Genomic DNA, 27,951 nt, shown 5'->3' on the forward strand with positions numbered 1-27,951 from the left:
AGAGCTGAAAGGAACTTTAGGTTTATGGAATTAGAAGAATCCACTTAATCTTAAAGGTGAAGAGATCGATGCCCCAGAGATGCCCGTTTGGACAAATAGTGACCAGTGTTGGGCTGTGGGCAAGACTCCAAAGTGGCAGCTAAAATTTGGTGTGTTCAAAAACCATGCCAAGTAACAGAACAAAAAAACAAAAACAAAAACAAACATGTCAATTGTGAAAATAAAAATAAATAAATAGCACTATGTCTAGCATGTAAAAATGTTAGCTAGATGATTATTATCATTGCTACCAACATGACTGTACTAAAATTAAGTAACTCAGAAAGGGTGAACACTAAAGCCAAGTGTAGGGTGACTGTACCATCTAGTTTGCCTGTGTCAACCCCAGTTTATGTCCTGGCTTTATTATTAGTAACACCCCTTTTCATTCTCAAAAGTGTCCACATTTAGATGAATGGTATGGTCTAAGAGTTTCACTTCCACACTGATTCTAGAGCTGATGGCAAGTTTACAAGTGTGACCTGGACTACAATCCAGAAGCCCTAGTGCCCTTCGCTGCAGGTGGGACAGTAAGGAGTTTTCTGTATTCACAAGAGAAACTACTGTCTGACAGAGGAACTGGACAATTTCATACTACTTTTTAGTTTCTCCAGAAGACAAGAGCATTGCCTACATAAATAAATGGCAAGTTGAAGCAAAGCACCTCCTCTGCATGAAGAGCTGCAGGAAACACTCAGGCCCTCCTGGCCAGTCCATGCGCGGAGGGCTGGCACTGGACTCTACCCTGGGTCTACGAGATAAGCTACATCCTAGCCTCAAGTTGCATGACCTGGCTGTTGCCTGGAGGTGTCGTGTGGTATCTTTGTTATTAACACGGATAATAACATGCTTGAGAGACAACATTTCCATCATTACAGAAAGGACACACTGTATCCTCCAGGGAATATTGCTGGACCTTGCAACTAACCAACATGCAGCGGCTGCAAAAGTCATTGTCACAGCTATCCGCAATTATGTTGTGAACAGCGCTTGGGCCATAACATGTAATTAATGCTGACAAACTGACAGCAGGATGCTAATCATTTCCCATGTAAACCTAACAAAGGCTTAAGGGAACACATCCTAATGGGATAATCTTGTCTTTGTCAGAAGTCTTTGGGTTACAAGTAATAGAAACCCACTGATATTAGCTTAAAGTTAAAGGGACATTTAGTATAAGGTTGGAGTGGAGCTAAGTGGGCCATCCCTGCTTCTTTACCTCTTTTTATGAGTCTGCTGCATTCTTGGGTTTTTCTCTGTACATTGGCATTCTCTGCTTATTTATTTGTATATGGAGCCCAAAAAGGGCCTCCTCAGTGTAGATTTCCATCGCTGCCTAGTTCAAGCGTCCAGCTGGTTGCCAATCCCAACATCCCGGGAGGAAACAGATCAGACTGGCCACTCGATGTGGTGTGCCAGCGAGCTATGAGCAGAGAACTCACATGCTGTAAACATGGGTCTTCAGGAGCCCGACTTGAGTGAGTATTCCCAAGGGAACCTATAAATGGATACAAAATGGTCATTTGCATTTTTACTATATCTCTTGAGTACTAAGGAAGCCTATTTTCCATTTTTCCCAGATACATTTGGAAATAAGTTGGGCATATGGGCACACAGAAATATCATGTTCTGAGTAGGTAGTGATGCCGTTGCACACTCTCCACTGTGCCTCTGAAAACCTCCGTACAAAAGACGATCTGATTGTGTAATTCATGAGTGTTATGCCAAGGGCCACGACCAAGGCTCCCACTGTGGACTCACAACCAGCAGGCTGGCATTCATTACCTCACTCTGTCTGCTGCATCTGGCTATTCTTGTCTGAGCTCCCGTGAAGTTTCTGCACCCACCACCACCTCTACGCTTTCCTATCCTGTTTACATCAGACCTCAGGCTGCAAAGAAAGAAGGGGTCTTTAAGAAAGGGCTTAAAATCATAATAAATATTTCCTTTGGCAGCTTGTCCAAGTACTACTATTCAGACATCCTTAATTTCTAAGCAACAAGAAAATATCCTGAAACTTTAAGGGACAGACAAAACTGTACCAAAGGCTTGTTTAAGTTCTTATAAATAATCCTAACTTTTTTTAACCTTGATGACTCACATCTTTTAAAATTCGTCTTGATGATTTATTTTATAATTGTTTATATTTTTACCTAATTAGAATTGTCTTATTGGCTATTTTTTATTGAAACAGAATTTAATGTGATTCCTTTTAAGGATGAATTTCCATGAGTGAGATGGAAAATGGGAGCTTTTCTGTATTTTCCACTATTTTGTCAGATCCAGAGTTTGTGTTTCAGTCCTAGGATTTGGTTAGAAAATTAACAAATGATTACCTAAAGGATGTGACTCAGTTGTGGGTTTATGAATTAGGCCTATGTTACTGCTTTTTTAAAGAATTATATTTTTAAAAAATTCCTACTGTTATGATTTTAGCTGATTTAGAGTTTAAGTTCAAAGTTTTAAAACACCATTGATTTTAAGTACTATGACATCTCTTGATGGAGAGGATAAAACAATAATTTAATAATTTAGAACTTGATCATAATTTTAACACCACTTAATATTTCATATTAATCCAGTCATCATTTATTGAATACGTACTATTGACTAGCCAAAGCATTATAAGGATTAGAAAGGGGAGGGGAGGGGATTACAGCTTCTCCGCCTTTCTCTCCCCTGCCCCAGACACGTATGAGACCACAAACTAGCTGAAAGGACAGATGAAGATCAAAAAACTATAATACAAGAGAAATCTCAGTACACATCAAAAGAAAAGTATAAAATGTTTAGGGAATATGGAGAGAGATTAATTTTAGTTTGAGGCACACATGGGGAGATGGAATTTAAACTAGGTTTTGGATCTGGGGTTGGTAATCTACTTATTCAGTATCCTCAATAGCAATTTTTAGGATCACCACTTAAAGTATAATTTTTACCTTAGAAAATACAGAATTAATATTGTTATATTTTCACCACAAGGGATGGTAAAATCATCTAGAGAATTTTGTTCAATATATATAATATTCCCAATAAACACATACCCACCCCTCTGTCTCCCCAATTCCCAATTGGTTGGTGAGACTTGGGTGGGACCTGGGCATATCTCCCAACCTCAGTCTCACACACACACGCACGCATGCACTCACACACACACACACACACACACACACACACACACAGAGGAAGCAAGATAAAGTGTGAATGCCATGCTGAAAGATTTTACATAGACATTCTAATGTGAAATACATTTTTGGACAGATAATGTTTTCTTGGAAAGATCTCATTTGACTCTTGGAATTAGAAGATTTATCACTATAGTTAATTTTTATGAGGGTAATCTTATGTGTATTGATGAAATGTTCTTTAGTCCTTTCTCAAACTGAGTGAAGTGAAAAACACAAAATAGGTAGATGACCTGAACGACTTAGTGTTCTCTGTTTCTACTTTTGGAGAGCTAGAATTTAAGGAGCACTGCTATAGAAAGATCGGTTCCCATACACACGTGACTCCCCAAGCCATGGTTAAATGTCTTACTGAGCTTCATTCCTATCACACACAGATCCAGACAGAAAATCCCCAGGCCTGAAACAGTAGACAGCCCTAATATCCAGACAGCACTGAGCCCTTTGAATCTTTGCAATTTCAGTATAAAAATCTTAGTAACATGTGCTATTGACTGGTCTCCTTTGGCAATTAATTTATGTGGGTTTCTTTCTTTTGAGCACCATAATCATAACTTGAGAATACCATAAATTGCCCACCTTAGCTCCTTTCACTTTGGCAGTGTGCAGTGCAGAACTGAGTTATTCAGTTTCATTCCTGGAGCTGATTGTTGCTCATGTAATCTAATTGTGTCAACAGATTAATATTTCTCAGATAATTTACATACGTTGTAGACTCTTTTCATTGGAAACATTAGTTTGCATGGGAAATAGCCAAAATCCTTATTTTAAAAAACCCTATAAAAGGCGGGGAATATAACAGTTGTAGAGTGTGTGCTTGGCATGTATGAGGTCCTGGGTTCAATCCCCAGTGCCTCCCTTAAGGGGAACCCCCCCCCACCAAAAAAAACCCTATAAATACCAGAGACTAGTCCCCAACAGAATGGAATCAAGGCAACTTGCATTATAAGGTAATTTAACTGTTCAACTACCCAAGTACCCCAAGGAAAATGAAAAGGCTTAATATTCCTGAAATGCCTTCCTGAACTTCTCTTCCTCGGATGTAACTGGAATCAGTCCTGCCATCAGGGCCATGGCACCGAGGTAGCACTCTGACTAAGTAAACAAGATTATTTTTCAACTAGTGCAGCTATTTAAATGTGGTTAAATATTCACTGAGTGCTAATATTTTGTGAAGCTGGGTGAGATGTATTCACTAGGATCCTAATAAAAAGAGGATCTATTGTTCTTGCAAAAGCAGGAAGCTGAGTTTTGAGGTGCTAACCCTGGAGAGCAGGATGAATAACTTTCCTTGACAAAATAACTGGCTGGCTGCTGAGAAGAACAGTAGGATGGGCTTCCACTGTGCCTCTGATCTGTCTTCCCCAAGGAGCCCCAAACCATCTTGGAACACAATATATTGTGTGAGAAGCAGAAGAGAAATTGATGGAATCAGATGAACGATGTAGCCCCAAGTTTGGAAAATTCTCATAATCACTTGAAGATAAGAGTATTTGAATCAAATTGAAGAATCTAGTAATTGGGAAGGCCGGCATTGTTCATGTCATACCATGCAAAGAGATTAATCTTATTTTTAAAAATTGGCTTGTGACAAAAAATACAACAGATTCCTGTGGTCCACACATGCTCACTCTGGGTACAGACTCATACAATGACTTAAGCCCTGATTTAACTTACTTTCTTCTATTTAATTCTCCTTGTTTTCTTTTCCTGCCAGGCAAGCATAGCTGAATGCCCCAAAGCTTATAGGACAATGGTGCAATTTAACTGCATATCTGCCATGTACATTACAACTGCGGGGGGAAAAAAGCCTTTACATCAAAAGAGCCAGACTGTAAGTGCTGAATTTCAGGCAGCAGTCAGTTGATACAAGAGGTGATTTTTCAAATTCTTCTTGGCACTTTTACTTCAGGCCCACAGACTGACACCTCCCTTGACTATTTGCAGACTTACTCTTTTTGAGCTGAAAGTTTCTTTGGGGATAAGGCCTGCTTTAGAGAAACATTTGTCTCTCCCTCTCCTTGATATTGAGAAAAATCCCCATTCTTTTCCCCTGTTTTCATCTTCTCTGTGTGAAATAAAATTCATATTTTATGGCAAGACAAGCAAAATTCAAACATAAAAAATCCTTCTCTGCCCTTTGACCTTCTCTCTCCACACTGTGCATTGTGTATCTGCGTTACGCATGGACCAAACCTCCCGCATCAGTAGGAATATCACAAAGAGCAACATTCTCCTAGCATCCACAAGACAAATTCTTAAAAGATAACATTCCTTCTTGATCTTGTAAGGGGTCACATGACCCACCAGGATGATGCTTAGATCTGGACTATGTAAACTGTCAAGAATACATCATTTACATCATTTGATGTACAGCCCTCTGTCTCAAAAAACTTACAAAACCGTGCCTTGATTTCTAACTGGCAGAACAGTTCTCAGAGCTTTCTAAGATGCTCTTTCTGGGTTATAATCCTCAAATTTGGCTTGAATAAAATTTTCCATTTCTTTCTTAGATCGACTGATTAATTTTTCATCGACATCTGTTTGTTAAATGCAGGATTTTCAAAGGCAAAGTTAGAGTCCAGTCAATCATTCATTTATTTGCAAATGTTTTATGAGTTCCTAAAATATTTTATGCCACGTGCTGAATGCTGCTAGCATTCAAATGAACAAAACACTGTCCTTGACTCTATCAGTAGAGAAGACAGTAAAATAATGTGCTATTGACATTAAGACAGAAGTCTGCTCAGGGTTACACAGGGGGTCACAAACAGTGAGTGGTAAATTCTGTCTCTGGTATCCATGTCTATGTGAATTGATTAATCTCTGACAAAAGAATACTCTACCTACTGTGTAAAAAAGATAGAATATTGTAACCCCCAGCAAGAAACTAGCAGTTGCCCTTACTTCAAATGGAAAAAGTTATTTTGGAAAATTATGTTCTAAGTCAAAGTCATCAGGTTAACCACACACTTGTCACAAGAGTGACAAGAATTGTAAAAGTCACAGCCTAAATGTAAACCAGAAAAAAGGATGTCAGAGAATAGACCATACATAGAAATGTATGTAAATAATCCTGTACCTACACTTCTGTAGGCCACTTTTTCAAAGCAAAGCCTAATCTTTTATGGCTGATTTATATCTACATACGATGAGGAAGTCGCCTCTCATTCCTAGCACAGTGCCTTGCACATAGTAGGTGGACATGAATGCTAATGTTAGAAACTGAACAGCATAATACAAGGCATAAGTATTTGCTCTTCCTCTAACACAGGTATCTTCTTACTCTCTATTGACTTTTGGAATTTTTGATATTCTATCTTGATCTTCATAAGTATGCAGTAAAAGTTATTTCTTTATCCAAACTCCTTTCAGTTATTCAGGAGAGATGTATTAAGTGTTGGCTTTGTACGAGGCACTGATCTAGGGACCGAGGATTACAATGAACAAGAGAGAACAAGAGCTTGTGTTCCAGTAGGGTAAACAGACAATAAACAATCAAAACAATAGTCAGGTAGTGATGATGAGTGTGTAAAAAGTAAATTGAAACAATAATTACAAGAGTGTTATGAGTTTTCTAATTGCAGGTCTTATATCTAAGTTTTTAATCCATTTTGAGGTTTTTTTGTATGTGGTATAAAAAAATGCTCTAGTTGTATTCTTTTACACCTAGCTGTCCAATTTTTTCTACACCATTTATTGAAGAGACTGTATCTTCCTCATCATATTCTCCAGAATTCTTTGTCTGTTTAGGGTCTTTTGTGGTTCCTTACCTACCTGTACACACAGCTGTTTGTTTTAAGCTGATGGTCACTTAAGTTTGAACACATTCTCAAAGCTCAACATTTTTTACCACCCCCCACATTTTATGTTTTTGACATCATCTTTATCTTCTGTGTATCCCTAAACTGTTTACTGTAGTTATAGCTGATTCCATGTCTTTTGGCTTTTAATCTTCATACTAGCTTTTCAAGGGATTGATCCACTGCTGTTACTATATATTTGCCTTTATCAGTGAAATTTTTTCTTTCATACATTTTCTCATTTCTAGTTATGGCCTTTTCTTTTTTCACTTAAAGAAGACATTTTAACATTTCTTGTAAGGCCAGTTTAGAGGTGATGAACTCTTTTAGTTTTTGCTTGTCTGGAAAACTTTCTCTCTTCTTCAATTCTGAATGATAACCTTGCTGGGTAGAGTATCCTTGGTTGTAGGGTTTATCCTTTCAGCACTTTAAATATATCATACCACCTCCTTCTGGCTAAAAAGTTTCTGCTGAAGAAGTAACTGATAGCCTTCTGTGGGTTTCCTTATGTATGACTCATGGTTTTTTTCTTGCTGCCTTTAAAATTATTTTTTTATCTTTAACTTTTGCCATTTTAATTATACATCTTGGTGTGGATCTCTTTCATTCATTTTGTTTGGAATTCTCTGTGCTTTTGGGGCCTGTTTATCTGTTTCCTTCCCTGGGTTAGGGAAGTTTTCAGCCATTATTTCATCAAATAAGTTTTCTGCCCCTTTCTTTCTCTCTTCTCCTTCTGGAACCCCTCTAATGCAAATGTTAGTGTTCTTGATGTTTAAGGGACACAGAGGTCCCTTAAACTATTTTCATTTTTAAAAATTCTTTTTACTTTTTACTATTCTGATTGATTTCCACTATTCTGTCTTCCAGGTCACTTATGCATTCTTCTGTATCATATAATTGCCTGTTGATTCCTTGTATATTTTTCATTTCAGTTACTGTATTCTTCAGCTCTGATTGGTTCTTTTTTTATATTTTCTAATTCTTTGTTGACAGTCTCACTGTGTTCCTACATCCTTATCCTGTTGTACTTCTTGCTTCTTATGCTGCTATTGAAACATCTGATGTTAATGCTAAAAGTCATACTGTAGACTTTCAGAATTTTCTCTTTGTCCTGAATATCCCGAATTTCCCTATAATTTGTGTAGGTGTGGGTTTTCCATAACATTCTCCTTTGAAACTCCATGAGTCCTTCCATCTGAAGTCTTTTATTTGTTCATTCATCCACCCTTTCATTTATTGGAAATTTAACACTATTATTTCTCTTAAGGAATCATCCATGGAGTTCTCCTTCTCTTTCTTTTGGGGATTCTTATTATCTGCATGCTGCCACTTCTACTTCTGTTCTCCATTATCTCTTGGCTTTCTCTTTTTCTATTTCTTTGCACTTCCCTTCTTCCTTTAGGGAGATGACCTCAATCTGGTCTTCCAATGCACTCATATGCTCCTTAACTGTGTGTGTCTCTTCTGCTATCTTATCCTGTCTTTCTTGTTCCTTATTTCAACTACTGCATACTTGTAATATGTCCTTTCATTTCTTTTTCTTTCTTTGTTTTCATGTGGCTAACATTATCCCTTATCTTTTTTTAATTCTATTTTTGCTAATTTAAAATTTTGGGTCCATTCTAATGTTTCTGCTTCTGATGGAATCTATAATCTACTCTTTTTTTTTTGTCTTTTGAAATTACTGTACTTCTCAAAATATCTTATTTGGCAGATGCATTCATTTTTCTCTGGAAATGTGTATGAGGATAGGACTAGGGAGATCCACTAGCCCTGAGGGGCTTTCTGGGATGCTGGACTAAAACCAGGAGAGTTGCAGGTAAGCAAGGATGGTTCACCACCTTACTAGACTCCACTGAGTCATGTCTAGTTGCTCAAGGAGTGAGAGTAAATGAGCTCTAGAGTGAAGTGTCCCAAACCCAAGAAACTCACAGGCAATCACTCCTTTGATCAAGAGTTCGCCTTCTGCTTCCCCAGAAAGAAGCAACCTCAGGAGGAGCAGTTATTAGGCTGTAATTCACCAGCTCTGGGAAATTAGAGAAGGAAATGTGGGTGGGCAACTGCCCTAAGTTGGTTAGGACCTAAGGAGTTTCTTGGCTCCTCACAAGACAGAGTTTCTGTGCAGCCCTGATTTTCCTCTTAAGTCCACAAGGACCAGAGCTCACAGTCACAGTGCATGTGGGGGCAGGCACCGATTTTCCCAAGGCAATAGTGAGGGAGAAGCACGAACAGATTTATAACAGTTCTTTTCCTATTTTATTCTCCCACAGCACGGCTGGCTACTTACTGCCCCAGGCCTACACTACCACTACCTTCTTCTATTCTCTTTACCAAACAATTTTTTTTAAAAACCCTCATTACTGAGTTTTCTCACATTCTTCTTCATTTGAAGGTGTCTTCCCCTCTGTGTCACTCCAGTGATCTAGGAGGGAGGAGCAGTAATGCTAGTTCAGCATCTTCATATACATATTTGTATAGTTGCTCCTAATTACGTTTAAATTTTTTATTAAAAACAAAAAGCATCTTGGATATGTGGGAAAGGGCTTTGGAAACTGCAAAACACGATAGCTATTAGTTATATTATTATGAATAATATCAAGATATGTTCATATGCCTACTGTAGCTTATTTTTTTAAAAAATCTAATATTTGTATAGAAAACAGCATTAGAAAAATTGCAATGATATTTGACCAAAAACCACATAATGTCTGACAAGCTTTTGATTTTCATTACAAGTATTTGTTATTGTTGCTATACTATTATATTTGGGTTTTTTTTATATATATATATATACTATTATATATAGGGTTTTTTTAATTTCCAAAATGTATCATTAAGCCATAACTTATTATTCCTTACAGCTTCTTTATTAAAAAGATTTTGCTATGGCAAGGTACGAAAAGCATTCTACAGAAAACATTTTAAATTACATTATTTACCAAAAAGACTATCTTTATATACTCCTGGTCTGTTGAAATTTTTCTTTTCAATCAAACTCCATTCATTTTCACATAATGCACATCAATAACAGCTACCATGAATAAAAAACTAGAAGCAAAAGTTGTTTTCTTGCCTGTCTTCATTTTTTGCTATTCCTTATTGTTCTTCTTACTTCTATTTGTGAAAGTGTGAACCTCTCCTTCTTGATGTCCTCAGTCCATAATTACTTTTTATAAGTTTTTCATGACACTCACATTATAAATTATTCATTATTTTGAATAATGCCCTAATTTTAAGTGTACCTTTGCACTCTCTCTACTTTTTCTCCTGCATTATTTTTCCCTGTATTAATTTTATACCTTTTATAATCTTGCTTTGAGACTTCTGGCTTCTGATTTTTCCCCTAGTAGTTGTCCCCAGAATGGTGTTGCTGTAGGAATTAAAGAATAAAGTGATTCTGGATTCCCCTTATTTCACTCCTGCTTTCTTCTTTTGCTCTTTCGGCTCCCTTCTGCACCATCTAGTCTATTCTTTGGCCACTTCCTTCAAAACATGGCTCCTTATTAATTTCCTCAGACAGTTTTCCCTGACCAAAGCCACTCCAGGTTATTCGGTTTCTCTTGACCTCTAGGAAGTCATCCATTAATGATACATAATATTATCATGTACTTGGGGAAAATGTTTGGTTTTGTAATTTTATTCATTTATATTTAGTTATATATCTTATAATAGTTTATTATCTATATTTTATTAGACACCCTTGTAATCTCTGATTTTTCCTTCATATTAGCATTAGTTATAGCTGTTACTACATAATGTAAATGTGTAATCAGTTGTTCAATGCCTGTCTCTTCTGTTTATAATGTCTATACCTCCTCCTAGAATGCATGCTCTTTTGGCTAACAGAGCCTAGAATAACACATAAGTGCTCAATAAATATAATGTCTGTGAAATACCATTCAGGATATTAGTAGAATGAAATTACTCATAAATACTTGCTGATTTTTTTAAACACCATTTTGTCTCAAATCCCTATCAGTTTCTGGAATTGCTGATATGTATTTGACTGCAAGATGCTGAAAACCTAACAGACTTTAACTGAAAAAACATAAATCAAAGGACACTAGCTGTTTACTTAGCCATAGTCCAAAGGTGGTTATTTCCAGTATTGGTTTGACATTTCAGTGTTGTTATCCAGGACCTAGGTTCTTCCCACCCTTTTCCTTATCCATCCAAAGCTTATCTGTTTCCAACTTCAGCCATAAGGTGTCACAGTCCAAAGATGGTGGCCACATTCTCATATCTCAGTGTGTAAAGCAGGAAGCAACTGATATCAAAATGAGGATATTAACTCACTCGCGTCAGAATCCCAGAAATCCCCCAGCCCAGCAGCTTTCTATCCATACCAATGGCAAGAACTGAACCATATATCTATCTCTGGACTAACTTTGAGCAGAGGGGAAAGCACTACTATCAGTGGTCAATCCTGATTCACCATCGCCCACCCCCATTTTTTTTTCCCAAAAGTATAGGGAAACTGCTGGTTATGCAAGCAACGCTGCCTCCTCAGCTATGTTCAATGAATTACACTAAAGCTGTTTTCCTTAGTGCCTTCAAGCTCTTAAGATTCTTCAGTTTTTCTTTTTTTCTCCCTTTATTTTAATCATTAAGTCTTTTCCTTCAGGAATTTTTTTCTACTTAAATTTGCCTATTAAAACATTTCCTTTCTCAACCAAAAGGTTTCTTTTATTGATTTGCTTATAGACTCACTTTCTGCATTCTAATTCTTCTTCTTTTCAAAAGTGCTGAGACATAGCACATTTTCAAAAGAGAAACACATTTATTTTGCCCCTCCTTTTCGATTCTTCATATGTACTTCTGTTTCTCAACTGCATTAGGAGCCTGGGAGGTCAAGGAAATGAGTCTTGCTCTCTCTGTAACAGCCAGCAGCATTTCATAGGTGCTAGATGTTCTTGTCCTTCGCTTTATGGTTAATCAGAGACATGTAGGCTTTAATGGGAAGCAATAAGAATCAGGGTCTTGTAGCCAAGAAGCACTGGTCACATTACAAACGCCCTCTACTAACTTGTTTATATTAAATTCCTTGCATACTTGCTTCTTGCTAACATCAGAAAGTCCCAGAACATTGTTTATTTCCCACTTCATCCCACCTTTTCCAACATCTTTCACAGAGGCAAAGAAAGGAGCTGGGTTTCCATGGTAACACAAGTGTGGCATTTGAGGGTATATGGGCATAGGTGAGAGAACTCTCAGATTCAGCAGGGAGAGGAAAAATGAAGTTTTTCTTTCTCTTTTTTTTTTCCCCTCCCAGCAGTGCACTTCTGAAGCTAAAGAGGCCCTGAAGTGTCAGTGTACACTGTTAAGTTTTCACTATCACACAGTATTACAACTCTTGGGGAAAATTCAATTTCATTTTATCTCATTTTTTTTGGTCTTTCCCACAAACAAATGAATAGAGACATATTTTTATTTCTAAAAATCACTCTCAGAATAGACAGTTCATGCTAGCATAGCAATGAACATTAAACAGGACTAAGGGATCAGGAGATAGATACCCAATTTCCACCCAGATCTTCCAAATTCTCTACACATCCTGACATCCTTTCTTATAGAAGCTAATTCTTCAACCAGCATTTCACATGCAGCCTCAAATCAGTTAAGTACCAAGACAAAACAGGTAAGAAAATATACTCCCACATAACATGTTTCTTTTACCTCTTAGTGATTAAAAACGTATCTTTATGGCAGCATTGAGAATGAAAAATTGAGGCCTGTCATTATGAGAAATATAAATGAGGTACAACTACTTCAAGAGTGGGAATCTCTATTTCTCCTTATCATCACAGTCTGCATTGATGAAAGGTCAGGGAAAATAATCGGGGAAATGTCAAAAAAAAAAAAAAGCTCCTTTCCTCTCTCTACTAAGCTAAGTGGAATGACTAGGGCACCCATTCACTAATTTTTTGTGATAACTTTAATCAAATGCACTCCAATCCAGAGCTTCTCAACTTCTGGGGACCTAGGAAGTGAAAACAGTTGCTTAAGGTACATTCCAACACAAATTTCTAAAAAAAAAAGAAAGTCACTGGAACTTTATTCCTTACAAAGTGAATGGCTTTTCAGTTCCCCTGTAAAGCAAGGTACTACACAGGTTGTAATGATCTGCACAAAGAGAAAGTCTGAGGCTTCTTGGCTCTATTTAACCCCCAACAAGACTAGGAACTTATTACCACAATACCCAAGTTGGATCTTAAAAGAACCAGTCTGTTTTTTTCTGTGAAAGAAATCTAGCTGTTACTAAAGTAACCACAAAAAGCATAGGAGTTTTATACAAAATATGAAACTTCTAAAAAGCTATTTGAACACTGTATTCACCTACAAAATCCTCTTGAAACATCCCTGCCAAAAAACTCAGATATGAAGCTTCACTTCATATCCATGTGAGTTCTTAATTTTAATTCATTATTTCACATTATTAGTTTAGGATGAGGTATCAGATCCTCTTTGGTTTCAATTCTCTTAAAACTTTCCTCTGAATCTTAGTTCTTTTGCAATCTGCCTTCACTGTTGATTCTGGCAGCTCAAATGCAACTCTCATATTTTGATGATATGTAATCAAGAAATAATGGCTGAATTATAGTTTACTACATATTTTGACAGAGCACTTACCCTCAATTATTTTAAGCGAAAACTTGGTGTGCGTTATACTATAGCAAGATAATGCAGATATAAGTTATCCATTTCAAGATTAAAAAGTGATAGGGCTGTAGAACATGGCTAAATCTGAGTACATCTTAATAGTAGTTAGATAATTGACAAAAAAGATGGCAAAAGAACACTTGTTTTTCCGAAGAACTCTGACCAAACTCCTCTCTACATGATGACCTTATAGGCGAGAAGAAGGGTGAAGAGGTATGCTATGTTCAAGCATTAGAACTATAGAAATGTATTATTCCCCCCAAATATGAGATAGTAATAGATGGGTGTAGACTAGCTCGATAAGGATATAGTTTAAGGAAGGTAAATACAATAACCAGTTATTGCAAAATATAATCCAGGAATATTTAGGGACACAACTTCTCCTAAATTTGACATTATGCGTGGGAGAGAGTGTGGCATTAAGATCTAATGCCACAGAGAGAATGGTAAGTTTTAAAACTGAGTTGTTAAAAATGTTTTAGGAGGCACGCATGGAGGACCCATGCAACTGCTGCAGTATGTCTCCTTAACAACCGGAAAATTTCTTGCCCTAAAGACAAGAGCCCCAGTTTTCTCGATTCATCCCACGATCAGCCCGCATCCCTCAGCACTATTCCCATGCATCATTTAGGCAGAATGCCACGGAGACGACCTTAAAAGAGAAAACCATCACTCTCGCCTGCAACACTTTTTTTTTTTTTTTTTTTTGCCAGAATAGGGTACAGCGACCGGCCCCTCAATTACTGACCCCTCCCACACCCCCACCAGCCCTGCCCCTGTCTCCATACTACCGGCCCCTCGTGTCGAGACAATCGCGAATTCTGGTTGGCTCAGCTCAAGTCTCCGTCATTCGTCAGCTCACCTACGATTGGTTGGCAGAGCGTGCGCAGGGGTAAACGACCAGCCTGACCCGGCTGTGGGAGATGCGATGGCTGAGTCTGCGACTAGACTTTCTCTCCATTGGCTGATGGATAAGCATCACGTGGTATAGAGCGGCTTTCTATTGGCCGAGAGTGGTACCGTGGGATCCAGAGGCGCGGTCTGGTTGGCTGGAATGAGTCCCAGGTTCCTACTAGGTGTCCCAGCTTGCTGTTGCTATGAGGTGTCCCTAGGCCCTGTGGCTGCGACTCGGGGCTCCGCTCTCCCAGTTTTCCAAGCTCCCGCAGCTGGCAGGGCGTGGGAAGAGCGCGACTTCTGTCAGACTCTGAAGAAGGGCGGGGCTGGGGCAAGTGGGCGGGACCCTGGCTACGTCACCAGGCGTAGGCCCGGCTTCCGCGGTCTCTGGCCTTCGCTGTCACCTCTCCCTCAGTGTCGCGACGCTTAAAACAAAGCTTCATTTCGTTGTGCTTATGCTCGGCCGTAAACAAAGCTTCTTCCGGTTGTGTTTGTACACAATAAAACCAAAGCTCTTAGGAATGCTGACAGACCGGTGGTGTCTAGCAAGGCCCTAGTGCCAAGGCCTCCTTTTGGACCTTGCCAGTGTCTTCTTCTCACTCCCCGCCTCAGGCTAAAGTCTGGAGACTCTTCTGGTCCCTCCAACATCTTGAGTCCGCCAAATTCTGACCGTGCCATTCTCAGGTAGACGCCGTTCCCGTTGCAGGCGGAAGAACCGCGCAGGCTCAGTACGCAGTCCCCAGGGTTCGCCCGGGATCGCGGGGCTGGGTGGCCCAAGTGGTTGTTTATCTAAGCGCGGGCCGAGGCTTCCGCGCGGCGCAGAGCCCCCCGGGAGCGCGCGCGGCCGGTCGCCTAGGCGACGGGACAGCAGGGGCGGGGCTCCGCCTCCGGGCCCCGCCCCGGGCCGCCGGGCCCCGCCCCCGGCAGCTCTGCGGCTCGGGCTCGGGCGCGCGCTCGGGCGCCGGGGGAAGCGGCGGCGGCGGGCGGGGAGCTGGGCGTGGAGGCGCGAGGGGCGGGGCGGGCGGGCGGCACTGCGGGCCCGCGGTTCGGGCGGCTCCAGCAGCTCCGGCGGCTCCTTGGCTCCCACTCCCTGCTAGTCCTCAGTGCCTGCCGGCGCCCGCGGGGCCGCATTGCCGCCCGGCTCGGCCCATGCCCAGGGCTGCTGTTCCCTCCGCCGGCGCCCGGGGGGCCGTGGCGGCAGTGAGGTGGGGGCGGCCGCGGGAGGCGGCGGAGCCGGCCGCCGGCGCAGGGTCCGGGGGCGCAGCGAGGCGGGCGTAGGTCTATGTCGCGGGCGGCGGCGGCGGCGGCGGCCGCGGAGGGACGATGCGCGAGTACAAAGTGGTGGTGCTGGGCTCGGGCGGGGTCGGCAAATCCGCCCTGACCGTGCAGTTCGTGACCGGCACCTTCATCGAGAAATACGACCCCACCATCGAGGACTTCTACCGCAAGGAGATCGAGGTGGACTCGTCGCCGTCGGTGCTGGAGATCCTGGACACGGCGGGCACCGAGCAGTTCGCGTCCATGCGGGACCTGTACATCAAGAACGGCCAGGGCTTCATCCTCGTCTACAGCCTCGTCAACCAGCAGAGCTTCCAGGACATCAAGCCCATGCGGGACCAGATCATCCGAGTGAAGCGGTGAGAGGGCCGGGGGCGCGGGCAGCGGGCTTCGCGGTGCGGCCGGCGGCCACTGTCCCGGGGCCAGAACTCCCTCCCGCGTGCTCTAGGGTGGCCGTGGGCAGCAGGAGCTGTCTAGGGAGATGGCTTTGGGGTCTTACCCCTTATCACCAATTTTTTGCCGGCATCATGCTCCTCATCGTCTTGAATCTCAAATTTGAGTGCTTTGTTTCACAACTCAAATTTGGCATCCCGTGAACCCACAGCACAGCTCTTTGTCTCTTGGATATTGTTAGTAGTGCTTGTGCAGAACCTCAAAGGAAACAAAGTTTAAAACTTGCAGGGGGGAGAGGGGCGGGTAGGTTTCTGCTGGGAAGAGGGCAGCTGTGCAAGTATAGTGGAGTCGTCTTCAGATTGAAGAACAGCAGCAAAAATCTACCTTTGTAATGTTTGACAGCAAAAATTGCTCACACGTATATGGTAAAAATGTCAGGTCCAAAGGAAAGAGATCTTTCTCATTTCATAGATGATTGAATGGTGCCAAAGTGTTTTACAAAAATGAGCTCTCCAATTAAGATGAAACTTTAAAGACAGATTATAAATTATTTGAAGACACAGCTCAGTGGGATTGAGAGAGTATTAGTATATAGAAGCACAAATATACCATTCACATTAAAGAATACGGCTTAACTTTCTTTTTTTTTTTTAATTTACCCACCTTATCCCCTCAAAAAAAAAAAGAAAAGAAAAAAGGAGGGATAAAAGACATTCCTGGAAATAAAACAAGTTTCTTCAGAGGTGCGACTCAAGTATTAGCTAATTTAAAGTTAATGCAAATGAACTCTTTCCTAATAGGAACTCTTTTTTTCTGAAGTGTGCATTTTGAAAATACGGCTGATATCTTAAATAGCTTATGATATTTGTCTTCTCTTACGTTGACTGAGTGTATTTTTTTTCCCTGTAATTTCAAACATCAAAAGTGTAATATCTCAGTTCAGAGTTTTAGCGGATTTTTCTAATTACGATTGAATTACACATTACTGGTTTGTCTGATTTTTATTATTAGTTAATAATTACTAATAATTTTGATTTAGCGTAATTTTGTTTTTCTTATCCAGTTCTACGTATAGCCCTAAATTTGTAGACATTTGCTGAAAACTAGCTGTAAGTGTAGTATAGACGTAATCTCATTTTTAGTCAGTTTGAGTCTACTCATTTTGAAATAGCAAATACCAAGTCGTGTACTCAGAGGTTGCTCAAAAGTTTGTTACAAGAGGCAGATTTTTAATGCCACATATGAGATCAAAGAGGAGACCCTCTCCCCAAACCCCCCTTTAACTCATTGAATATGCACTTTAACATCTAAACTGAAATTTTGTATGTTACTTATTATGTTGAATTTCAAACGAAAAAAGTGAGTATTTTCATGGCCTCTGATGCTGCTCTAAAATCCGTGAATCTGATAGCTTTTTACTTTTTCAATCTCAATTTTTTTAAAGTTAATTGCTGTAGTTAGCATAATAACACTTTTGATGTTAAACTTATTAAGCATATGACATTTAAGAGGCTGCATTTTAGTGATCCAAATCTTTAATCCCCCCCATACTACTTAAAAAAAAAAACTATAGAACAGGGCAATCTAATGCATTGTCACGTGACAATTTTAGGCCACATACATACATCAAATTATAAAGTAAATGTCCCAATTGCTCCGCCCTTCATATTTAAATACATACAGATAATGCATACATTCATAAGACCACATGCCCAGGCAAACTTCTGGATACAAGTCTAGGGGACAGAATATGGCAAAATGTCATTGGATAGTATAGTTCACATGATTTTGTTGTAGTTTCTTATGCTTAGTAGAGATTACTAAAAATAAGTTAGTCTAAACTTACTGTACTGGAACAATTTATCTGTTTACAGCATGACCCAGTAAGGAAAAAAAAAAGAGCAAAATTCTACTGGCCCAGTTGTCATTTTACTTACTAGTCCCAGTTCCTGGTGTAAAAAGCTGAAAAGATCAGCTGAAGTAGAGTTCATAAACTCTTTCACTAGAATTCATCCGTTGTGTCCATAAGAACCACTTGGGCCCTTCTGTGTCCAGATATTTTAAGCCTCACCGGGACCGCATCATCTGGCCTCCCAGCCTATAGCATATTATAAACAACTGAACATTGAAAGAAAGGATCTGTGTATATTATATATATTACATTGTAGCATATATTATACTAAAGCAGGTATTCAATATTTTGGTTCTTTAACTTCTCCCAAAGAGAATAACACATGATACTCAGATATGTGAATTTTCTCTTCTTTTTGAGAATCAATTTTTAAATTAATCAGTTGCTGTGGGAGGTATTCAGTAGTTGTTCCCTCCCCTCTGCCAGCTAGCTGGTTTACATATTATAGACAACATAGTTTTGGGCATTCTTAATGTCACCATAATGCAGATGACATAAGTGAAATGCAGAGAGGTTTGGTATTTTGCCCCGAAACTAGTCATTGACGGAGAGGAGACTTAAACCAAGATCTGCAGGAATCCATGTACTCCTCTTTTCTTCCATACCAGGCTGCCTTTGAACTTGGTGCTTACTGGCAAATCCAATAATCCAACCTTTGGTCTAGGGCAGTGCCAGTCAATAGAAATATAGTGTGGGCCACTTGTGTAATTTTTAAATTTCTGGTAGCCAATTTTTAAAAAATGTAAAGCAAGTAATATTAATTTTAATAATACATTTTGTTTAACCCACTGTATCTAAAATCTTGTCATTTCAACATGTAATCAGTCTTCAAAAATTGAGATATTTTGCTTTCTTTTTCAAACTAAATTTTCAGAATCCGGTGTACAGTTTATACCTACAGCGCATCCCAGTTCAGGCTAGCTGTATTTCAAGCGTTCAGCAGCTGCATGTGACTGTAGACTGCCATATTGGACAGTGCAGGTCTAAGGTGTATATATTTTGGAGAAATACTTGCTTTTCTAAGCTTCATCTTCCTTATCTGTGAAATAGAGTATAACCTGAGCCTCTTAAAGTCTTTATTAGGATTAAATGAGGTAATATATTTTAAGGTGCCCAACACAATACCTTAAACACAGAAATTACTCCAAAATCCCAGCAGTTCTAACTTTGTCACCTTATCTGTTTTAAATTTTATCCTTGATATAAATATAATTTCAGAGGAAATAAGCAGTTACATTTTGAAGTTCATTCCTCAGTGTAGATAAGATAGTACTAGAAAGAGCAATATTGATTAAAGCAATTCTTGGAAAAGTTTTGTTGGTATTCTTTTAAAATATCTTACCTTTTAAGGATGTTATGGGAAAGGATGAGGACGGGAGAATAAACGTGTAAGTATAGCTACCAGTGCACAGCCAAATAGTGAAATGGAGCTTTTCTTTGGATTGGTTTTGTATGGAATATTTTGCTTATAAGAAGTCTAAAATAGGCCCATATTCCCTTGTGTGTCTTTAGGGTCATAGACATTCATTTACAGGTTACCGCCCACTATCTGAAAGTGGAGCATCCCTTTGAAACCGTTCCTAAGCCAAAATGGTATAAAGCGAAGACTCAATTACCTTAGGACACATCTTGCTTATGGAGGTGCAAAAAAAACCTAGGTGAGATGCGCACAGAGTTCAAAGCCATGGCAGCTTGATGCTGAGATGCTGAATGCGGTTCCTGGGGAAGGAGCTTGGAGGTACCACTCTGGCTGCTCGGGGTGTGTGCTACCTCTCAGCTGCTTTCTCCAAATTGTACGCTATTCTCATTTTTCACCTTTTTTTCCATGAAAGTGGGAATCTTTTTCTGATTTCTTTTGGTTATTGAAAATAGGTTACTAATAGGTCTTTTGTAAAAGCAAAGTGGTATAAAGCAACTTTGGAAAAGCGCCGGATACCTGTACGTACACAGCCGCCTGCCCAAGCCAAGGGGGCTAACTAAAACGGTGGTTTTTATCAAGTTAGATGCTTTCTTTTTTTTAACTTGGCTTTGCATGAAATCAGACACACAGGGATATAGAAAAGACTTCAATTGAAATAAAAGTCAAGTTGTGTCTAATTTCACAGTTGCTTCTCCCATTCTTCTCAGGGTAGGCCGTGGTCCTGACTTCAGGTATCTTGGAATATGCTATCTGAGAACTCTTGTTCTTAGGGTAAAGCCCAGAAATCTTGAGCCTGCCCTTCCCAGGCCCAGCACGCTCTTACCCCGCTGCCTCTGCAGCTTCACTCTGGCAGCCTTCCTCGTCCCTTCCATTCCAGCGCCCAGACCTTCTTTCGGTTCCACGAGAGTGCCTATCTCTTGGCTCTCCTTTTACGAGTAGAAATCACCTACGTTTTGCAGAGTTAATGCCTACTCTCTGGCCCTGCTTCAAAGATTTCCTCCTCAGGGAAACCTTCCTCATTTTCCCAAACTGACTTGACTCCTAGCTTGTCTTCCCACACTGTCTTAATGCCGTGCCTCGCCCCTTCCTCAGCCACTCGCGTTTCAGACATCGTTGGCACCCTGTGCTTCCCTCTTATAGCTCTCATCACAGTTGAATTGTTTGTGTGATAATTTAAGTGCAGTCAGTCTCATCCCATGTGGCTAGCACAGCTCCTGGCCCATAGGAAACAAGAAAAATGTGTTGAAAAAAATTAGTGTTTAAAGAGAGAAGTAGTTTAGCATCCTCTGGCCTCAGTTTCCCCAAGCATTAATTGTATAGGTGGAGGAGGTGATTCTTTAAAGCCCATTTTGCAGCTGGAGCAGATGATCTCACTTCCGCTCTGCCATTCTGTGAGAGTACTTCTGTCTACTCGGGGCAACCGGGGAAGAGGTGAAGTTTAATAAGAATTTTAAAGAATCAGGAGCACGGTATCTTCCAGTTGGAGGACATGGCCTGGGAAATGCATAGGGTCTATTTTTTGGCTAAACCATGAATTCAAATGAGGAAATAAGACTGACATCTGTAAAGCTGAATTACTGAACGTTAAAGACTTTGGACTTGTTCTTGCAGTCAAGGACCATGATCAGAATTGTTAGAGAAATAGTACCATGGTGGTGATATGATAGACAGCTTGATGGTAATAGACCAGCATCAGGAGGAAGAGTTGTAAAATACTGTCATAATCTTATTTCTATATGACGTATAAAGATTCTGAATTAGCATGGTGTCTGTAGGCACAGAAAGGAAAGAATGGATGCAAATAATGTTATAAAGAGTGAATTAATCAAACTTAGTGGGAGAGGGAGAGGGAAAGGTCAAAAGTAACCTTGACATTTTGAACATGAGCAAATAGGATTAGGGAGGAATAGCTGGGGGAGATTATTTCGGCTTTGGAGATGGTAATCATCCTGATAGATGGACCTAATAAGCAATCAGAATATTGGAATAAAGCCTGAAAGGTGGTTTGTGTATGAATATAAAGACTCAGGATCATCTGTATAATTCAGATTTGGAGAGTAGATGAAATCTGCTGGGTAGGGTATAGAGAGAGAGGAGTGAATGGATTTGGCCAGGAATAGAAATTAGAAATGAATAGGCAAGGATAGAACTTGAGAGTTGTAAGATGTGTGGAGGAGACTTCACACATTACAATAAGCTGGAAGGCGTTTTAAGAATGGGAAAAAGAATGGGGAACGGGTGGTTGGTTTGCACTATCCAAAGTGAGTAAGGTACTTTTTTTTTTAACTATTATTATTAGCATTTCTGTATCATTTGAGTGTTCACTCTTCAGTGACCTGGCTGATTGTGTGCACTTTTCCCCTACACTACACGTTGCCACGAAAGCCTACTCTAAGATAGAGAGGTCGGTTGCCAATTGCTAACCCAGCAGATTGGCGCTGTGGAGCTGAAACCAGGAAATACATCAAATGATGTTTGTCCCAATAGGTGATTTCTAGAATCCGCCACCAATTCCTTCGTCCACAAACACCTCCTTCCCCAGTTTGGTACCTCCAAAAACCAAAACTGTAATTGAAAGCTCCTCCAAGGTACAGACCCTAGTAGCTATGAGTCACTTTTTATAGCCCAGAGTTTTTTCCTGAAAGGGAAACTTGGTTTTGCTGCATTGTAAAGTTAGAACATTACAATATAGTAGTTTCATCCCATCCCAGGATGAGAATTTTTAAGTTCACTTTGTAGATGGAGTATATGATCTCCCTCCAGCTCTACGTTCTGAGAATACTTCCATTTGGTTAGCGCAGTTAAACTAAGGGAAAGGTAGCTTAATATGAACTGTAAGGAATCAGCAACATGTGAGCGGCAAATCTTACCTAGTTTAGATTTTGTGATAATTGTATCAATAAAATCTGTAACCAGGGGAATCCCTATTGTGTCTTTAAAAGGGGGGAGGGGCCAAGAATAATTTAAATAACCAGCGAACCATTCCACTGCACCCAGACGAAAGATATCAGCTGTCCCTGAACACTGATAACTCTTCTGACAAATGGAACAAATGGTTGATTTGAAAGGTGATGTGAGTGACCACTGAGTGAGAAGTACTCAGGCCCCGGGCAAATGAATGACATTGATGTTCTAACTCTCCTTTAGGAAAAAGTCAGGAAATTAATTAACTAATAGAAAAACGTTAAGGAAGAGGAACTAATAAAACGTCTCTGAATGACACAACCAACAGGAAGAACCAACAAAGTTGGAGTCTTTATTTGTCCAAGTTTTCCAGTCGCAGTACATTTGAGTGGTTTAATTCTGTATGCCATCTTTTTGGAAATTCTGCATGACACATTAAAATGCGTATGTTATGCATATTTCTAAGCAGTTATCTTTACATAAAACTATACACATCATACTTAAGGGATTTTTTTTTAAGGATAATTTTTACTTTACACAATTTCTTTCTTAGCCATTGTCTTCAGAACCTAAACCCCTGAGGAGGTGTCAGTCAGGGGACAGGAGGGAAGTGTAATTCCCATCCCAGGATTTGCTCTGCCTCTGTTTTGACCTCTCCTTGTTACCCTGTTTCCCACCATCTGTTCTTACCTACTGTTTTCTCACATACTTGTAATCTTCTGTCCTGTGATATAAAAAGTTGTAAGTACTCTACACTTTGGGGGAAAAATATTTAAGTTATGAATATAAGTAGACTTTAACACAAGATAAAACTGATGGAGACAGAATAGTTACAAAAGTAAAAATGTACAGATAGTATTTCCGTAGGAAATGTATCATGAAACGTTAGTGGTGGGCAGAAACATGCTGGATTTATATTTGCCTACTTATTTGTTACTTTGACAGCTGTGGTTCATTATATTAAAAATTATTCTCAGCTGGACAAGGAAAAATTAAAGTTTCTTAAACACATTTTTATGCTTTACCAGTTCAACCTGAGCCTTTTCAATACCATGATAGCAATAATGTCAATGTGATTTTAGACGTCTGCATTTCAGCAGTGTATATAAGTAAAATATAAATATATTGGTAAAATTTAAGTTATCAAAATCTGTAAAAATAGCATAGTTTCTAGTTACTAAGATTTTGACATGATATATACTCAATACTGTTTAAATTATACTTCTAAAAGATTGAAACCTCCTTGGAAGTATCGGACCTCATTCAGCTATTTGACCTTTTATTCTTGTAAGAAAACTCTAAAAGCAAACACCTTTTCCTAAAAAAAATTTTTTTTAATTAAAAATTTTCTTTGAAAAAAGCCATCTATAGTAGCTTGATTTTTAATAAATTTCAGTTTAAATTAAAGATCACTGCTATGAAATAAGATTTTTTTAAGCCTGTGAGTCAGAATGAGGTTATTGGGTATCTGAATCAAATGTCAGCAGCATATTATATTGAAGGCATTGTTTGGAAAGTCTGGGAATGAAGCAACGTTGGAATTCTTTGGAGTTTGACGCATTTCATTACTTAATGTTAGAAATGTACTTATCACATATTGCTAAAAACTCTATCTGAATAAGCTCTTTAAAATAGATTACAGCATATGAATAAAGTACACTTGTAAAGTATACGTTCTCTTTGCTCAAAATACTGAAATGTATTCAACGGCAGAATTGGATAGATTGTTGGTTTTGTTTTGTTTTTTGTTTTCTTAATGTGCTTAAGATTTGAAAACATACCAAACTGATGTTTTATGGAGAAATATAGTGGTTATTTTGTGGGTTTTTAAAGCTTATTTTTATTGAGGTACAATTGACATATAACATTGTATTAGTTTTAGGGTTCTTTTACTTAGTAAAATTATACAAGACAAACATTGTAAACCTTTACTTAAAACATTTGAGTTATTTCTCATAAAACGTAATGATTTAACACAAGAATGTATTACAAAATGATCACCATGTTAAGTTTGGTTAATGTCCGTCACCACAGATAGTTTTTTTGTGTGATGACAGCTTTAGTAATTTACTCTGTTAGCAACTTTCAAATATACAAAACAGTATTGTTAACTCTAGTCACCATGCCGTACATTACATCCACAGGGCTTAAATGTATCATTTATTTTATAACTGGAAGTTTGCACCTTTTGACCACCATCACCCATTTCAACCCCGCCCCCCATCTGTCCTCTGTATCTGTGAGTTCAGTTTCATGCTTTTGTTTTTGTTTTTTTTAACAATTCCACATATAAGTGAAATTATACAGCATTTATCTTTTTCTGTCTGTTTTATATCACTAAGCATAGTGCCCTTAAAGTCCATCCATATTGTCTAAAATGGCAAAATTTCCTTCATTTTAATGATTTAGTAATATTCTGTTGTATACATATACCATATTTTCTTTATCAGTTCATCCATCAGTGGATACCTAGGTTGTTTCCGTGTCTTAACTTTTGTAAATAATGCTGCAGTGAACTTGAGGATTGCAGACATCACTTTGAGATAGTGATTTTGTTTTCTTTGGATAAATACCCAGAAGTGGAATTGCTAGATGAGTTCTCTTTTTAATTTTTTGAAGACCCTCCATACTGTTTTCCACAGTGTCTGCAGCAATTTGCATTCCTACCCACAGTGCACAGGAATTTTCTTTTCTCCCCGTCCTTGCCAACACTTGTTATTTTTTGTCTTTTTGACAATAGTTATTCTAACAGGTGATAACTCATTGTGATTTTGATATGCATTTCCCTGATAATTAGCAACGCTGAGCACCTTTTCATGTCCTTGTTGGCCATCTGTGTGTGTCTTCTTTGGAAAAAGATCTGTTCAGATCTTCTGCCCATTCTTTAATTGGATCTTTTTCATTTGAGTTATATGAGTCCAAATAGTTTCTTCCATTCTGTAGATTGCCTTTTCATCTGGTTGATGGTTTCCTTTGCTGTGCAGAAGCTTTTTAGTTTTCACGTAGTCCCACTTGTTTGTGTTTGCTTTTGTTGCCTTTGCTTTTTGTGTCAAATCCGTAGAATCATTACTAAGACTGAGGTCAAGAAGCTTACACCCCTGTGTTTTCTTCTAGGAGGTTTATGGTTTCAGGTCTTACGTTCAAGTCTTTAAATCCACATTGAGTTGCTTTTTGTGTGTGGTGTAAGATAGTGATCCATTTCCATTCTTTTGCATGTGGCTGTCCAGTTTTCCCAGTACCAGTTACTGAAGAGACTATCCTTTCCCCATTTTATATGCTTGGATCCTTTGTTGTAAATTAGTGGACCATATATGTATGGGCATATTTCTCTAGTCTGTTCCATTGATCTGTGTGTCTCTTTTTATGTCAATACCATATTGTTTTGATTGCTATAACTCTGTAATCATTTGAAATCAGGAATACGATGCCTCCAACTTGGTTCTTCTTTCTCAAGGTTGCTTTAGCTATTTGAGGTCTTTTGTGATTCCATACAAATTTTAGGGTTATTTGTTGTTATATTTATGTGAAAAGTGCCATTGGAATGTTGACAGGGAGTACATTGAATCTGTAGATTGCTTTGGGTAGTATGGACATTTTAACAATATTCTTCTAGTCCATGAGTATAGAGCAGCCTTTGATTTATTTTTGTCTTCAGTTTCTTTCATTAGTGTCTTATCATTTTTGTTTTTTAATTGTTATTGTCTATCAGAAAACAAAATATTAAAAAAATAACATCTCTCTGTCTACTTCTTTGTATTGACTCAGCAGTGGCTTTGACATTTTCGTAGTCATGGCCCTCAGAAATACATTTACAGTGCACATACAGGCATCAATACATGTAACTGAAACCAGAATTTCACGAAACAATAGTTACACTTGCTATGTTGCTTGTATTATATTTCTGTTTTATTTTTTTCTATCTTATTTCACTGTTTTTAAGTGCTCCTCTTGATCTGCTAAATTGATCTCGTCACACACAATTTGAAAACTGCTATCCTGGAACAAATGTTTTACTCTAAGAAAAAGAAATGGAACGATCTCTTTCATAGTTTGAAACAACTTTTGTCTTCTCTTCCTGCCTTTCCATTTTCCAGTAATGCTATATAAATGCTCCAAAAGTGAAATGAATTTCCCACCATGAGTTAGTAAATGCTGCCTCTGTTACAGAGAAAGATAACATTCAGTCAAGGAACAGAAAGATATATAAAGTGTATCCTTTGAGGAGGCATCTGTTACTGTTTATTATGCATATTATAAATATGAGGACATATTTCCCTTGTGATTTTGTTCACTCTGAGAAGGTGGGATAGCGCCTGCCTTGCGAAAGTTAGGACAGAGAAAGGGCTACTGCAGTGGGATTCCGACCAGAATGTGTGATAGGATTGTTCGTTACGACGGCAGCTTTCTGCGGAGGCTTGGGAAACTCAACTTTGTAAGAGGTTTGCTGCATCTGTCCACGATGCTATTGATTCAGCTCTGCCTTTATGGCAGTAAAAACAGATGAAGATGACCATAATTATAGCTATCTTAAAATCTCTTAGTAAAATTACCCCAGAGAAGCATTGTAAACCTTTACTTAAAACATTTAGGAGTGTTGTTTCTCATGCTTTTCTGGAAGCAGCCCTTAAAAATTAATAATTCAGATGTGGAAATCCTACATCATGTTAATAATTCAGCGCATATGAGAATTTTCTTCTTTTCTAGGTGTCTTTACAGCTTTCTGCAGATGAAACCTTAGAGTGCTTTTCTCTGTTTTGGGGTGGAAAATTTTGTTTTGTTCTTAATTCTAAATACATCCATCCTTAGGTTTCCAATGACTATAACAAATATTATGTATATTATCATTGCTCTAATTCAGTATTTTATTTTGTTGTGCATACTGATCTGATCTGATCTATGAAGCCCAGGTCTGTTAATCCGGTTAAAGCTGAGCTTCAGCACTTACTAGTTATGTGATTAGGAGCAAATCGCCATTCTCCGCATCTCAACTTCCTCATCTGGAATATGGGTATAATACAATAACCAATGAGCTAATGAATGTAATGTGTTTCTTTACATAGTAACCCCAAAGTATCAATAATAAAATTCACCAAAAATCATGAGACCCAAGCACTTCCTGACTTTATAAATCAGTATACTGCCACATGATTTCGTAAGAATTAGACTCAGTTGCCTTCCCATATCTAGATAAATTGTATAGCTGACCTGGTATTGCCTGTCCATTTTTCCACTGCTTTCTCGTCGTGTTTGAAGTGCTTGTCCCGTGTGTGTTACAGAGCTCAGCACAGACCCTGTGTGTGCTTGTGTCTCTGTCTTCTACCAGAGACTCTGTTGGCTGTAAATGGTGACAGTATATTTTTGTGACTCACTAAGAATTGATTTTTTTTAGTATATATTTAAAATATAAAAAATACTTTATAAAAAGTGATTAGGCATCTAAGTATTTGTTAAATAACACTTTGG

The 27,951-nt window shown here is 38.9% G+C and overlaps 1 protein-coding gene across 1 annotated transcript in view; it reads left to right on the plus strand.

Annotated features, from left to right (window-relative positions):
- The first annotated feature begins 15,630 nt into the window (after positions 1-15,630).
- Positions 15,631-27,951, plus strand: part of RAP2A (RAP2A, member of RAS oncogene family) — a 36,745-nt gene continuing 24,424 nt past the window's right edge. Inside the window, exon 1 of the mRNA XM_015242759.3 lies at positions 15,631-16,218. Coding sequence (XP_015098245.2) covers positions 15,905-16,218 — 314 coding nt within the window. The 5' untranslated portion in view covers positions 15,631-15,904. The remainder of the gene's footprint in view (positions 16,219-27,951) is intronic.

The sequence above is a fragment of the Vicugna pacos genome, chromosome 14 (assembly GCF_048564905.1).
Source record: "Vicugna pacos chromosome 14, VicPac4, whole genome shotgun sequence".
Classification (NCBI taxonomy): domain Eukaryota; kingdom Metazoa; phylum Chordata; class Mammalia; order Artiodactyla; family Camelidae; genus Vicugna; species Vicugna pacos.